Source organism: Oncorhynchus mykiss, chromosome 10, assembly GCF_013265735.2.
Source record: "Oncorhynchus mykiss isolate Arlee chromosome 10, USDA_OmykA_1.1, whole genome shotgun sequence".
NCBI lineage: Eukaryota > Metazoa > Chordata > Actinopteri > Salmoniformes > Salmonidae > Oncorhynchus > Oncorhynchus mykiss.
Genome location: NC_048574.1, coordinates 4,221,810 through 4,237,682, shown reverse-complemented (window position 1 = coordinate 4,237,682; position 15,873 = coordinate 4,221,810). Strand labels below are relative to the sequence as shown.

At 42.4% G+C, this 15,873-nt stretch overlaps 1 protein-coding gene across 1 annotated transcript in view; it reads right to left on the bottom strand.

The window, feature by feature from the left end:
* Window positions 1-1,208: 1,208 nt before the first annotated feature.
* trpc6a (transient receptor potential cation channel, subfamily C, member 6a) overlaps window positions 1,209-15,873 on the bottom strand; it is a 54,071-nt gene continuing 39,406 nt past the window's right edge. The window contains exons 10-17 of the mRNA XM_021617324.2: window positions 12,687-12,923; window positions 12,430-12,582; window positions 8,759-8,870; window positions 8,250-8,445; window positions 7,462-7,653; window positions 3,478-3,534; window positions 1,629-1,704; window positions 1,209-1,519 (exon numbers count right to left, since the gene is read on the bottom strand). Of these exons, the coding sequence (XP_021472999.1) occupies window positions 1,371-1,519; window positions 1,629-1,704; window positions 3,478-3,534; window positions 7,462-7,653; window positions 8,250-8,445; window positions 8,759-8,870; window positions 12,430-12,582; window positions 12,687-12,923 (1,172 nt within the window). The 3' untranslated portion in view covers window positions 1,209-1,370. The remainder of the gene's footprint in view (window positions 1,520-1,628; window positions 1,705-3,477; window positions 3,535-7,461; window positions 7,654-8,249; window positions 8,446-8,758; window positions 8,871-12,429; window positions 12,583-12,686; window positions 12,924-15,873) is intronic.

Here is a 15,873-nt window from a genome sequence, read left to right as displayed (position 1 = left end):
TCGCTACTGGTGCTATCCACAGTCCTGCTACTGGTGCTATCCACAGGCTTGCTACTGGTGCTATCCACAGTCCTGCTACTGGTGCTATCCACAGTCCTGCTACTGGTGCTATCCACAGGCTTGCTACTGGTGCTATCCACAGTCCTGCTACTGGTGCTATCCACAGTCCTGCTACTGGTGCTATCCACAGTCCTACTACTGGTGCTATCAGCCTCTTTTTCAAGACTCTTTCGATGAGCTTAAGACAACATGTGTCCAGCCACAGTCTGACAAGCTGATGTTGCATGGATAATTCCCACTTCACGGATATGGAGGGGGCGGGGGATTTTCTTCATGCCTCCGGTGGATGAGAAGCTAGCTGGCTACCTAGACCCGTTGGCTAACAAAGGGATGACTAACCCCAATATGTCGCTCCCTAATAAGCAATTTCAGGACGCAGCTGGACAAGGTGTACTGGGCCCAGGGGGTGGCGTACTGATCAGTAGAGGGCAGGAACTCCCCATAGCTGTGTTGTACCTGGTTTCCCTCTCTCAGGGAACAGAAGATACAGTAATGAGTATATGTTCTGCTGAGTCCAGGTGGTACTTGGCAAGAAGGACATCAATGCAGCAGCTGAAACCAGTTTCTTAAAACTTGTGTGTTATTGTGTGTTGTGTGTGTTACTCTGTATGGTGTGTGTGTTACTCTGTGTGGTGTGTGTGTTACTCTGTGTGGTGTGTGTGTTACTCTGTGTGGTGTGTGTGTTACTCTGTGTGGTGTGTGTTACTCTGTGTGGTGTGTGTGTTACTCTGTGTGGTGTGTGTGTTACTCTGTGTGGTGTGTGTGTTACACTGTGTGGTGTGTGTGTTACTCTGTGTGGTGTGTGTGTTACTGTGTGGTGTGTGTGTTATTGTGTGTGTTCCTCTGTGTTGTGTGTGTGTTCCTCTGTGTGGTGTGTGTGTTATTGTGTGTGTTCCTCTGTGGTGTGTGTGTTCCTCTGTGTGGTGTGTGTGTTATTGTGTGTGTTCCTCTGTGTGGTGTGTTCCTCTGTGTGGTGTGTGTGTTATTGTGTATGTTCCTCTGTGTGGTGTGTGTGTGTGTGTTATTGTGTGTGTTCCTCTGTTATTGTGTGTGTTCCTCTGTGTGGTGTGTGTGTTATTGTGTGTGTTCCTCAGTGTGGTGTGTGTGGTGTGTTCCTCTGTGTGGTGTGTGTTATTGTGTGTGTTCCTCTGTGTGGTGTGTGTGTTATTGTGTGTGTTCCTCAGTGTGGTGTGTTCCTCTGTGTGGTGTGTGTTATTGTGTGTGTTCCTCTGTGTGGTGTGTGTGTAATTGTGTGTGTTCCTCAGTGTGGTGTGTTCCTCTGTGTGGTGTGTTCCTCTGTGTGGTGTGCGTTATTGTGTGTGTTCCTCTGTGTGGTGTGTGTTGTAAGTCTCTCTCAGCCTCCCCAGAAGCTCCTGCAGCTCCTCCATGTTGTGATTCTTGTCCTCCAGCAGCTCATAACGCAGACTGGAGATATCCTGCTTAATCTCTTTCAGCTCACCTACACACACACACACACATACACACACACACAGACCACACAGTTCGCGTTGAGTAAAGTTTCAAAACTACTCGGCATTTCTTATGACTGAAGTGTGTGTGTCAGTCACCTTCGTTGATCTCGTCATTTTCTTTGTCCGTCTGGGCTTTGATGATGTAACGTTTTATAAGGCGCTTCATGATCTTCTGCAAAATACACACACACAAACTGAACAGATAAACTTACAAAATATACATTCATTATTGTAACCTGGTATTGTGAGTGAGTGAGTGGCGATTCCTCAGAGGAAGGGGAGGACCATCCTTTTCAGTGATTTTCATAAAAATGCAAATAGTGAAACATATATATAATATACTAAATACTGCATATTCACGTCACCAAATAATTTATTAAAACACACTGTTTTGCAAAGAAGGTCTACAGTAGCCTCAACAGCACTCTGTAGGGTAGCACCATGGTGTAGCCAGAGGACAGCTTAGCTTCCATCCTTCTCTGGGTACATTGACCACAATACAAAACCTAGGAGGCTCATTGTTATCACCCCCCTTCCATAATTATGACAACTTCCGGAAGACGTCCTCTAACTTATCAGAGCTTTTGCAGCATGAACTGACATGTTGTCCACCCGATCAAAGGATCAGAGAATGAATCTCGTACTGAAAGTATAAGCTACAGCTAGCTAGCACTGCAGTGCATAAAATGTGGTGAGTAGTTGACTCAAAGCGAGAGAAAGGAAGTTTAACAGTTTTGAACATATACATTTCTTAAAAAATGATTGAGAGGCAAGAGAAAGGGAGAGAGAGCTAGCTATATTTCGTAGTATTTTTTTCTCTCACTTTTACTTAGTTAGCTACTTTATCTAGCTAGCTTGTTTAGCCTAATCAAAAACCCAGCTCAAAACAGAGAGGAATGTTACGTTAGCTAACTGGCTATGGCTTATCCAACACTGGAACTCTTAAGTCAAGGTAAGCTTTTGGTTGTATTAATTTATTGCCACCAGGGCACTCCGGTGTAACTGCTAAAATGCTTGCTGACTGTACTGCATGATTGTAGCAAGTTTACTAGTGCATTAGTTATGTTAGCTATGTTGACTATGACGTTAGATAATATGGTGACAACAATGTAGGCTGTGTGTAGCATTTAGAGGGTATGATATGAAGCTTTGGCTTGGAATGGTTTTTTCACCTGGTCACATACAGCTGATGTGTTGTGCACTGAAGTCCACAAGCGAAGGCAAAAGGTGAGAGGAGGAGACCAAGTAGATCAGAGAAGGAATTACAACGTGAAAAGTGATAATGCTGTTTGTATGTGGCTGCTACGAAATGAACTGTGTTTGTGTGTGATTAGGGGTGTATTCATTCTGCATATTCTGTTGAAAAAAATTTCTTAAACGGAATGAAATGGGGATAAACATAGCTGAATTGGTCCAATAGAATCTCTCATTTGCAACTGTTGTACTAATGCTTGCATCTTAGATGGGGCGGCAGGTAGCCTAGTGGTTAGAGAGTTGGGCCAGTAACTGAAAGGTGGCTAGATTGAATTCCCGAGCTGTCGTTCTGCCCCTGAACAAGGCAGTTAACCCACTGTTCCTAGGCCGTCATTCTAAAAAATAATTTGTTCTTAACTGACTTGCCTAGTTAATTAAAGGTTAAATAAAAAAATATATATATTATCAGCTAGATGCAGACAAGATGATATTGAATATGTTACTGTCTGTGAGCTTGATTGTTAAGAATTCTCTTGACCTGTGAACCTACATTGTAAACTTTCATTCATAGGTTAGGTTCTATCAACGTCATGATAGGTTTAGGGAAAATTACAGTATCATGTAGTAGCCTAAACCTATCGTTGTTACATTGAGCTTTGTCCATGGAATATGAATGACAGTCATCCAATATGCTGTAATATAAATAAGGCCATGCTCATTAAAATAATAAAATAATCCTGGTGTATGTTACCTGGTATCTGGTGGGTCTCGGAGAGTTGCTGTATCCTGAAGCTTTACTGTCTCCCAGCTGGAACACACAGAGACACAGTATTAAATACTTACAATACTATTACAATTGCTATATTAATACTGTTTACATACCTATATAAATACGTATTACCGTTAACACTTTACAGTAAGTTTTATAATTACGTTATTAATGGTTATTTAATCATTTGTAAATGCATTATAAACCAGTGAAAAGCAGGTTACAACGCATTGGTCAAAATAGTGTGATCGGCAGTCAGTGCTTGCCTCCAGTTAACCATTTATAAATGCACTTACAAATGTAATAATAGGAACCCTTATGTATTATCATGCAACCTTATTTTCTATAGTTGCACAGTTGAACGTTATCTTTTCACATTTGGGTGTGGTGCATTGTTGCTCTGCCCCAGGAAAATAAATGGTTGGTTTTTAGACCAGTGGTCAACTCCTATGATGTGTTTTGCCCCACGTTTGAAACCCTGATGATGATGATGAATTGGTGCGCTTTGTCCCAGTCTAATACCCTCATAAACCATGTATTATAATCATTACCCTTTACTACAGCCTTTGTTGATGAGCCTATGGTGTTTTCTATTGCATCAAACACTTGTTACTTTCATGTGCAAACGTAGAAGAAACAAAATTTCAGGGTCAATGTTTAATTTTCTATTGTACCATTCACTTAAATATTTTGACCTTTTATGCTGTAATCAACTAAAGTAACCTATTTTGTTTTAGCCAATTAGAAGCCTTGCTAAGCCATCATTGTTTCAATAATTAGCCTAGCTTCTTCAGAGGAAGAGTTGGAGAGGACAGCTTTGTTCCAAGATGACCTGAGGACTTTTTTTGTGACCTGGACTTCTCTTCTGTTGCACGCAGGGCAATTTCCTTCCTCTGGGCCAGCAGCCTTGCGAGGGTTAATACATTTAAATGTTTTTCTCACATTCTCTCACATGGAGAAGGAAGGAGGGGGGAGGCGCAGTCCTTGTTAGTGGGGCGCGACGGAGGCACTGTATCCTCAAAGCGGGCAAAGAAGGTGTCTGGAGGCGTGATGTTGGTGCCTGTGACGTGGCTTTTTTTTGTAGTCCATTATTTCCTGTAGACTCTGCCACATACGTCTCGTGTCTGAGCCGTTGAATTGCGTCTCCACCTTGTCCCTGTACTGGCATTTCGCTTGTTTGATTGCCTTGCGGAGGGAATAACTACACTGTTTATATTCAGCCATATTCCTGGACATCTTTCCATTGTTAAATGCGGTGGTTCATGCTTTCAGTTTTGCACAAATTCCGCCACCCGTTCACAGTTCCTGGTTAGGGTAGGTTTTAATAGTCACAGTACAACATCTCCAATGTACTTCTTTCTAAAATCACTCACAAGTCAGCGTATAGGACGATGCTGTTCTCTGAGGATGATCGCAACATATTCCAGTACGTGTGATCAAAACAATCTTGAAGCGTGGCTTCCGATTGGTCAGACCAGCGTTGAATGGGTTCTCATCACTGGTACATCCTGTTTGAGTTTCTGCCTATAAGACGGTAGGAGCAAGATGGCGTCGTGGTCGGATATGCTGAAGGGAGGGTGGGGGATGGCTTTGTATGCATCGCAAAAGTTAGAGTAGCAGTGGTCGAGTGTATTACCCCTGCGCGTAGTGCAATAAAGAAGCTGATAGAATTTAGGTAGCCTTGTTCTCAAATTTTCTTGTTAAAATCCCCAGCTACGAGTCCAGTGAAGTTCCTTGAGGGCCGTCTTGGTGTCTGCTTGAGGGGGAATGTACACCGCTGTGACAACAACTGATGAGAATTCTCTTGGTAGGTAAAATGGCCTGCATTTGATTGTAAGGAATTCTAGGTCGGGTGAGCAAAAAGACTTGAGTTCCTGTATGTTATGATTACACCATGAGTCGTTAATCATGAAGCATACACCCCCGCCCTTCCTCTTCCAAGAGAAGTGTTTATCTCTGTCGGCGCGATGCATGGAGAAGCCCGGTGGCTGAAACGATTCCAACAACATACCCCGAGAGAGTCATGTTTCCATGAAACAGAGAATGCTACAATCTCTTAGTTCTCTCTGGAATGCATCCCTTGCTCGAATTTCGTACTGTATACAGCTGTGGCCAAACGTTTTAAGAATGACACAAATATTACTTTCCACAAAGTTTGCTGCTTCAGTGTCTTTAGATATTTTTGTCAGATGTTACTATGGAATACTGAAGTATAAGCATTTCATAAGTGTCAAAGGCTTTTATTGACAATTAAATGAAGTTGATGCAAAGAGTCAATATTTGCAGTGTTGACCCTTCTTTTTCAAGACCTCTGCAATCTGCCCTGGCATGCTGTCAATTAACTTCTGGGCCACATCCTGACTGATGGCAGCCCATTCTTGCATAATCAATGCTTGGAGTTTGTCAGAATTTGTGGGTTTTTGTTTGTCCACCTGCACTTTGAGGATTGACCACAAATTCTCAATGGGATTAAGGTCTGGGGAGTTTCCTGGCCATGGACCCAAAATATCTATGTTTTGTTCCCCGAGCCACTTAGTTATCACTTTTGCCTTATGGCAAGGTGCTCCATCATGCTGGAAAAGGCATTGTTCATCACCAAACTGTTCCTGGATGGTTGGGAGAAGTTGCTCTCAGAGGATGTATTGGTACCATTCTTTATTCATGGCTGTGTTCTTAGGCAAAATTGTCAGTGAGCCCACTCCCTTGGCTGAGAAGCAACCCCACACAAGAATGGTCTCAGGATGCTTTACTGTTGGCATGACACAGGACTGATGGCAGTGCTCACCTTGTCTTCTCCGGACAAGCTTTTTTCTGGATGCCCCAAACAATCGGAAAGGGGATTCATCAGATAAAATTACTTTACCCCAGTCCTCAGCAGTCCAATCCCTGTACCTTTTGACCAGGCCATCCTCCAAAAGTCTTCGCCTCACTGTGCATGCAGATGCACTCACACCTGACTGCTGCCATTCCTGAGCAAGCTCTGTACTGGTGGTGCCCCGATCCCACAGCTAAATCAACTTTAGGAGACGGTCCTGGCACTTGCTGGACTTTCTTGGGCGTCCTGAAGCCTTCTTCACAACAATTGAACCGCTCTCCTTGAAGATCTTGATGATCCGATAAATGGTTCATTTAGGTGCAATCTTACTGGCAGCAATATCCTTGCCCGTGAAGCCCTTTTTGTGCAAAGCAATGATGACGGCATGTGTTTCCTTGCAGGTAACCATGGTTGACAGAGGAAGAACAATTATTCCAAGCACCACCCTCCTTTTGAAGCTTCCAGTCTGTTATTCGAACTCAATAAGCACGACAGAGTGATCTCCAGCCTTGTCCTCGTCAACACTCACACCTGTGTTAATGAGAGAATCACTGACATGATGTCAGCTGGTCCTTTTGTGGCAGGGCTGAAATGCAGTGGACATGTTTTGGGGGGTTTCAGTTCATTTGCATGGCAAAAAGGGACTTTGCAATTAATTGCAATTCATCTGATCACTCTTCATAACATTCTGGAGTATATGCAAATTGCCATCATACAAACTGAGGCAGCAGACTGCAGTTTCCTAAGAATTCGAACCGTCTCTGTCGGCGTCATCTTACACTACGTCTACCATAACTAGAGGCAGATACAGGACCAAGGTCTACCATGGTTCATAACTAGAGGCAGATAAAGGACCAAGACCTACCATGGTTCATAACTACAGACAGATACAGGACCAAGGTCTACCATAACTAGAGGCAGATACAGAACCAATGTCTACCATGGTTCATAACTAGAGGCAGATACAGATCCAAGGTCTACCATGGTCCATAACTAGAGGCTGAAACAGGACCTACGTCTACCATGGTTCATAACTACAGGCTGATACAGAGCCTAAGTCTACCATAACTAGAGGCTGATACAGGACCATCGTCTACCATAACTAGAGGCTGATACAGTGGATGAACAAAGAGGTGTGTTTGTGTGTGTACCTGGTTGAGCTGCGCTCCGTCAGGTGGCTGTGTGTGGCTGTGTAGCAGCAGCTCTCTAACAGCAGTGGCCAGCCCCAACATTGCTTTAGGACTAGGAACCAGGTTAAATGGGACGGGCAGGGTCCTGCCTTCCTCAAAGTAGGAGAACCACAGCTTGGCACGGGCAAACTTCCACTCCACATCAGCATCATCCTGTAAACAGGTAGAGAGAGAGAGAGAGAGAGAGAGAAGGAAGGAGAGAGAGAGCGAGAAGGAAGGTAAGAGAATGAAAGAGAGTGAGAGGAGAGAATGGGGAGAGAGAGAGAAGAAGAGAGGACAGAGAGAGGGAGAGAAGAACAGAAGAGAGAGAGAGAAGAACAGAGAAGAAGGAAGGAGAGATTATTAAACAGGTTTAGGAGAGTCTGACTGATGAGACCTTACAATGCCAGGGCCTTGATCCTGTGTGTGTCAGGCGTGTTTTTGAGTTTGCGTATGTGTGTGCTTGCATGGGTGTGTTTCAAGTTTTATTTATCGTACGGGATACACATGGTATACATTGTTCAATGAAATGCTTACTTCCGTGTTCCTTCTCAACAATAAGAAATAACAAAAGATAAGAATATGAACACAAAGTAAATGGCTCAGTAGGATAGAATAAACATTTTAACATCAGTATAATACAGGAAGGCACAATTTATGGTCCAATGTTTACACGTTTTGGACAGGGGGATTAGGGGGCAAGTTCTTAAATGTTACAGTATTTACCAATCATATTATGAGTCTGGTAGCATCAGTAGTGGGGTGTGTACCTCTATCTCCTGGAAAGAGCTGTTTATCATTGCGATCAGCATGTTGAGCAGAACGATCACCATGGTAACATTGTAAACACCATACAGCACGTAGCCGATGTTCTCAATGAATTTGTGATCGTTGTTAATGACTACCGACTTCACCTCCGACAGGCCGAAGATCGCCCAAAACAGAGTCTTAAAGCTCTCCTCGAGACTGGAGGGAGGGGAGGGGAGGGGAAATAGAAGGGAGGATGGGGGAGTTATTTGAAGCACCACTGGAAATAAAACATAATTAGAATGAAAATAAAGCCGTATGTAACGGACTGGGTTGAAACCATCTGAGTTAGCCTGCTGAGCTAAAGGCTGCACGGAAGTTGTTACTGTGTGTGAATGTAATGCGTGATAAAGGAGTCGTTCTGCTTGGCCCCCAGGTAGTAGGACTGTGTGTGTGTGAATGTTTTACGTGATAAAGGCATCGTTCTGCTTGGCCCCCAGGTAGTAGGACTGTGTGTGTGTGAATGTTTTACGTGGTAAAGGCATCGTTCTGCTTGGCCCCCAGGTAGTAAGAGTAGAGGTTGAACATTCCGATCATAAACGCCAGGAACACCAGGATAAAGATCACCATGAACTTCAAGATGTCTGCAACACACACACACACACACGGGAGTGGTGAGAAAGTGATATAATCAGGTATATTAACAGAGTGGTTACTGTTGTGTTTGGGTTATGAGATTATCAGGTGGAGTAACAGAGAGGTTATTGTGGTGTTGGGGTTATATATGAGATAATCAGGTAGGGTATCAGAGAGGTTATTGTGGTGTTGGGGTTATACAGTGGGGCAAAAAAGTATTTAGTCAGCCACCAATTGTGCAAGTTCTCCCACTTAAAAATATGAGAGGCCTGTAATTTTCATCATAGGTACAAAATGAGAAAAACATTTTTTTTAATGAATTTATTTGCAAATTATGGTGGACAATTAAGTATTTGGTCAATAACAAAAGTTTATCTCAATACTTTGTTATATACCCTTTTTTGGCAATGACAGAGGTCAAACGTTTTCTGTAAGTCTTCACAAGGTTTTCACACACTGTTGCTGGTATTTTGTCCCATTCCTCCATGCAGATCTGGGAAACACGGACTTTCAACTCCCTCCAAAGATTTTCTATGGGGTTGAGATCTGGAGACTGGCTAGGCCACTCCAGGACCTTGAAATGCTTCTTACGAAGCCACTCCTTCGTTGCCCGGGCGGTGTGTTTGGGATCATTGTCATGCTGAAAGACCCAGCCACGTGTCATCTTCAATGCCCTTGTTGATGGAAGGAGGTTTTCACTCAAAATCTCACGATACATGGCCCCATTCATTCTTTCCTTTACACGGATCAGTCGTCCTGGTCCCTTTGTAGAAAAACAGCCCCAAAGCATGATGTTTCCACCCCCATGCTTCACAGTAGGTATGGTATTCTTTGGATGCAACTCAGCATTCTTTATCCTCCAAACACGACGAGTTGAGTTTTTAGCAAAAAATTATATTTTGGTATCATCTGACCATATGACATTCTCCCAATCTTCTTCTGGATCATCCAAATGCTCTCTAGCAAACTTCAGATGGGCCTGGACATGTACTGGCTTAAGCAGGGGGACACATCTGGCACTGCAGGATTTGAGTCCCTGGTGGCGTAGTGTGTTACTGATGGTAGGCTTTGTTACTTTGGTCCCAGCTCTCTGCAGGTCATTCACTAGGTCCCCCCGTGTGGTTTTGGGATTTTTTCTCACCGTTCTTGTGATCATTTTGACCCCACGGAGTGAGATCTTGCGTGGAGCCCCAGATCGAGGGAGATTATCAGTGGTCTTGTATGTCTTCCATTTCCTAATAATTGCTCCCACAGTTGATTTCTTCAAACCAAGCTGCTTACCTATTGCAGATTCAGTCTTCCCAGCCTGGTGCAGGTCTACAATTTTGTTTCTGGTGTCCTTTGACAGCTCTTTGGTCTTGGCCATAGTGGAGTTTGGAGTGTGACTGTTTGAGGTTGTGGACAGGTGTCTTTTATACTGATAACAAGTTCAAACAGGTGCCATTAATACAGGTAACAAGTGGAGGACAGAGGAGCCTCTTAAAGAAGAAGTTACAGGTCTGTGAAAGCTATAAGTCTTGCTTGTTTGTAGGTGACCAAATACTTATTTTCCACCATAATTTGCTAATAAATTCATTAAAAATCCTGCAATGTGATTTTCTGGAGAAAAAAAATCTAATTTTGTCTGTCATAGTTGAAGTGTACCTATGATAAAATTACAGGCCTCTCTCATCTTTTTAAGTGGGAGAACTTGCACAATTGGTGGCTGACTAAATACTTTTTTGCCCCACTGTATATGAGATAATCAGGTAGGGTATCAAATAGGTTATTGTGGTGTTGGGGTTATATATGAGATAATCAGGTAGAGTATCTGAGAGGTTATTGTGGTGTTTGGGTTATATATGAGATAATCAGGTAGAGTAACAGAGAGGTTATTGTGGTGTTGGGGTTATATATGAGATAATCAGGTAGAGTAACAGAGAGGTTATTGTGGTGTTGGGGTTATATATGAGATAATCAGGTAGAGTAACAGAGAGGTTATTGTGGTGTTGGGGTTATATATGAGATAATCAGGTAGAGTAACAGAGAGGTTATTGTGGTGTTGGGGTTATATATGAGATAATCAGGTAGAGTAACAGAGAGGTTATTGTGGTGTTGGGGTTATATATGAGATAATCAGGTAGAGTAACAGAGAGGTTATTGTGGTGTTGGGGTTATATATGAGATAATCAGGTAGAGTAACAGAGAGGTTATTGTGGTGTTGGGGTTATATATGAGATAATCAGGTAGAGTAACAGAGAGGTTATTGTGGTGTTGGGGTTATATATGAGATAATCAGGTAGAGTAACAGAGAGGTTATTGTGGTGTTGGGGTTATATATGAGATAATCAGGTAGAGTAACAGAGAGGTTATTGTGGTGTTGGGGTTATATATGAGATAATCAGGTAGAGTAACAGAGAGGTTATTGTGGTGTTGGGGTTATATATGAGATAATCAGGTAGAGTAACAGAGAGGTTATTGTGGTGTTGGGGTTATATATGAGATAATCAGGTAGAGTAACAGAGAGGTTATTGTGGTGTTGGGGTTATATATGAGATAATCAGGTAGAGTAACAGAGAGGTTATTGTGGTGTTGGGGTTATATATGAGATAATCAGGTAGAGTAACAGAGAGGTTATTGTGGTGTTGGGGTTATATATGAGATACTCCGGTGTGAATGTTAATACAGTAGGCAAATAATTAGTAGTAAACAACTTTGCCATGTTTATGATGTCGGCAATTTTACTTTAGACAGATGGCAATGTTGTTATTAGCTATCAAGGTTTGTCAAAAGTACTTAGCAATGCTTAAGTTAGCTAGCTAAAATCCGGTGCTCTCCCCTCAGTCTTGGCTAAATAGTTAACGCTAAACTACGTCTAAAGACATTTTGACGACATCACAATGATGACAAGGTTTTCCTACTAATGATTTGCCTCCTTTAGAAATGTCATTGTTTTTCCAAGCCACCACAATTAACTTTAGACTAACTTTTTATCAACTCCAATTGAGAAGGCATTGAGTAGAACATTTTGTCTGGAGTCAGTCTTCAAAACAATATTGTGATGAAACATGCAACCCATTAACCTACCAGGTCTCACAGTCTCACGTCAGAATTAGACGATCATCCATGTTTCTCAATGTCAAATTTCATTTTTTTTTTCCAAGAATAACTCTTAGAAGTGTTTAAGGCTAAGTTTAGGCATTAAATCTGCATTTTTAAGGTTGGAGTTCAGTTCAGGCATTAACTCAAAAGTCTTAAGGTTAGGCATTAACTCCGATTGGTTGGTTAAGGTAAGAGTCGGTTTGGGATAGGCTTAAAACAAAAATACCAAAAACAACTTTATATCACTGGACTCAAACTTGCAAACTTCGGAATAAGAGGCAGATGCTTACACCCATCTGCAATCCCTGTCCACAACACCCTAGCAAAACCGAAAACCTTGAAGGTAACACCGCTCACTGTTGCCTCTAGCAGCCGTTTTCCACGTCATCTCCCGACATCCTTAGACATGGATGGACGTCAAATATTGACTTGTGTCACCAGGGACCTGCCTGCATAAATAGCAGTTAGTTAGGTGTGTGTGTGTACCTTTAACAGTGCGTCCCAGTGATATCTGCAGCGGTCCGAAGCTTTCATTGGCTGGCAGGATGTAGGCGATGCGGCTGAAACTGAGCACCACGGCAACCGCATACAGGCCCTCAGATATCAGCTGGGGGTCAGAGGGCAACCAGGAGAGACGAGCTGGGGGGGATTGATTGATTGGTTGGTTGGTTGATTGATTAAATGAATGATTGACTCAAGTCTAAGCTCTGTGTATGTGTGTGGTGTGGTGTGTGTATACTCACCCAGTGTGTAGTAGTGTACGTGTGGTGGAAGGGTGATGTTGTCCAGCGTAGAGAGGTGGGTGTAGTGTGTGTGGACATATAGCTGGGCTGAGTGGGTGTGGTTATAGGCAGAGAAGCGGGAACTGAAGGACGCCAGGAAGATGGCCAACATTCCGAAGTCCAAGAAGTTCCATGGTTCTAAGAGGTATTCTCCCGCTCCCTGGGACCAGATCTCTTTTACCTCTGCCCAAATCATACCTGAGGGAGGGAGTTAGTAGTTCATAGATGCTCCTTTCACCCCAGGTCAGATCATTCCGCTGGACTTACTTTACATTTAGTTACAGTGCCTTGCGAAAGTATTCGGCCCCCTTGAACTTTGCGACCTTTTGCCACATTTCAGGCTTCAAACATAAAGATATAAAACTGTATTTTTTTGTGAAGAATCAACAACAAGTGGGACACAATCATGAAGTGGAACGACATTTATTGGATATTTCAAACTTTTTTAACAAATCAAAAACTGAAAAATTGGGCGTGCAAAATTATTCAGCCCCCTTAAGTTAATACTTTGTAGCGCCACCTTTTGCTGCAATTACAGCTGTAAGTCACTTGGGGTATGTCTCTATCAGTTTTGCACATCGAGAGACTGAATTTTTTTCCCATTCCTCCTAGCAAAACAGCTCGAGCTCAGTGAGGTTGGATGGAGAGCATTTGTGAACAGCAGTTTTCAGTTCTTTCCACAGATTCTCGATTGGATTCAGGTCTGGACTTTGACTTGGCCATTCTAACACCTGGATATGTTTATTTTTGAACCATTCCATTGTAGATTTTGCTTTATGTTTTGGATCATTGTCTTGTTGGAAGACAAATCTCCGTCCCAGTCTCAGGTCTTTTGCAGACTCCATCAGGTTTTCTTCCAGAATGGTCCTGTATTTGGCTCCATCCATCTTCCCATCAATTTTAACCATCCTCCCTGTCCCTGCTGAAGAAAAGCAGGCCCAAACCATGATGCTGCCACCACCATGTTTGACAGTGGGGATAGTGTGTTCAGGGTGATGAGCTGTGTTGCTTTTACGCCAAACATAACGTTTTGCATTGTTGCCAAAAAGTTCAATTTTGGTTTCATCTGACCAGAGCACCTTCTTCCACATGTTTGGTGTGTCTCCCAGGTGGCTTGTGGCAAACTTTAAACGACACTTTTTATGGATATCTTTAAGAAATGGCTTTCTTCTTGCCACTCTTCCATAAAGGCCAGATTTGTGCAATATACGACTGATTGTTGTCCTATGGACAGAGTCTCCCACCTCAGCTGTAGATCTCTACAGTTCATCCAGAGTGATCATGGGCCTCTTGGCTGCATCTCTGATCAGTCTTCTCCTTGTATGAGCTGAAAGTTTAGAGGGACGGCCAGGTCTTGGTAGATTTGCAGTGGTCTGATACTCCTTCCATTTCAATATTATCGCTTGCACAGTGCTCCTTGGGATGTTTTAAAGCTTGGGAAATCTTTTTGTATCCAAATCCGGCTTTAAACTTCTTCACAACAGTATCTCGGACCTGCCTGGTGTGTTCCTTGTTCATGATGCTCTCTGCGCTTTTAACGGACCTCTGAGACTATCACAGTGCAGGTGCATTTATACGGAGACTTGATTACACACAGGTGGATTGTATTTATCATCATTAGTCATTTAGGTCAACATTGGATCATTCAGAGATCCTCACTGAACTTCTGGAGAGAGTTTGCTGCACTGAAAGTAAAGGGGCTGAATCATTTTGCACGCCCAATTTTTCAGTTTTTGATATGTTAAAAAAGTTTGAAATATCCAATAAATGTCGTTCCACTTCATGATTGTGTCCCACTTGTTGTTGATTCTTCACAAAAAAATACAGTTTTATATCTTTATGTTTGAAGCCTGAAATGTGGCAAAAGGTCGCAAAGTTCAAGGGGGCCGAATACTTTCGCAAGGCACTGTATGTTACAGCCTGAATTCAATTTAGATTAAATAGATTACAGTACACCATAATGACAAAGTGAAAACAAGTTTTTAGAAATGTTTGCTAATTTATTGAAAATTAAATGAAGAAACGTGTAATTTACGTAAGTATTCACACCCCCGAGTCAATAGATGTTAGAATCACCTTTGTCAGCGATTACAGCTGTACATCTTTCTGGGTAAGTCTTTAAGAGCTTTTCACACCTGGATTGTACAATATTTGCAGATATTTATTTGTAAAATTCTTCAAGCTCTGTCAAGTTGTTTGTTGATCATTACTAGACAGCCATTTTCAAGTCTTGCCATAGATTTTCAAGACGATTTAAGTCAAAACTGTAACTAGGTCACTCAGGAGCATTCAATGTCATCTTGGTAAGCAACTCATATATATTTGGCCTTGTGTTTTAGGTTATTGTCCTGCTGAAAGGTGAATTTTTCTCCCAGTGACTGTTGGAAAGCAGACTGAAACAAGTTTACCTGTAGGATTTTGCCTGTGCTTAGCTCTATTCTGTTTTTTTTTATCCCAAAAAACTCCCTGGTCCTTGCCGATGACAAGCATACCCCTAACATGATGCAGCCACCACCATGCTTGAAAATATGAAGAGTGGTACTCAGTGATGTTGGATTTGCCCCAAACATAAAACTTTGTATTCAAGACATAAAGTTAATTTCTTTACCACATTTTTTGCAGTTTTACTTTAGTGCCTTTTTGCAAACAGGATGCATATTTTGGAATAGTTTTATTCTGTACGAGTTTCCTTCTTTTCACTTTGACATTTCAGTTAGTATTGTGTAGTAATGGTAGACTTCCGGTCAGGCGATGTAAGAAGACGTGTTTGAGAAAGGTACCCAATTAAACATTTATTTGAAAGTTTTTACACTCCGCTGTCAGTTTTTATGTTGATGTATCAGTTTGTTATATTCTTTTGATCACTTTTTATGGTAGTTTGAGCAAGACCAGCCCAGATAGAACTGCTACAACCAACACATCGAAGGCCAAACCAACTACTGTATATGGCTGCCAGCCCTGCTGCAGAGTTGGAGGCCTTGCATATGACCACTCTTGTAGCTGAGGTAGCTAAACAAATAAGTAGCCTAAAAGAGGATATGGCTTGTCTCCTCAGCACTTGGCTTGCACCTCTCCAAACTTCCATTGACGCCTTTTGCGAAACAGTCAACACATTTGGGCGATGCCTCACTACACTAGCAGGTTTCTC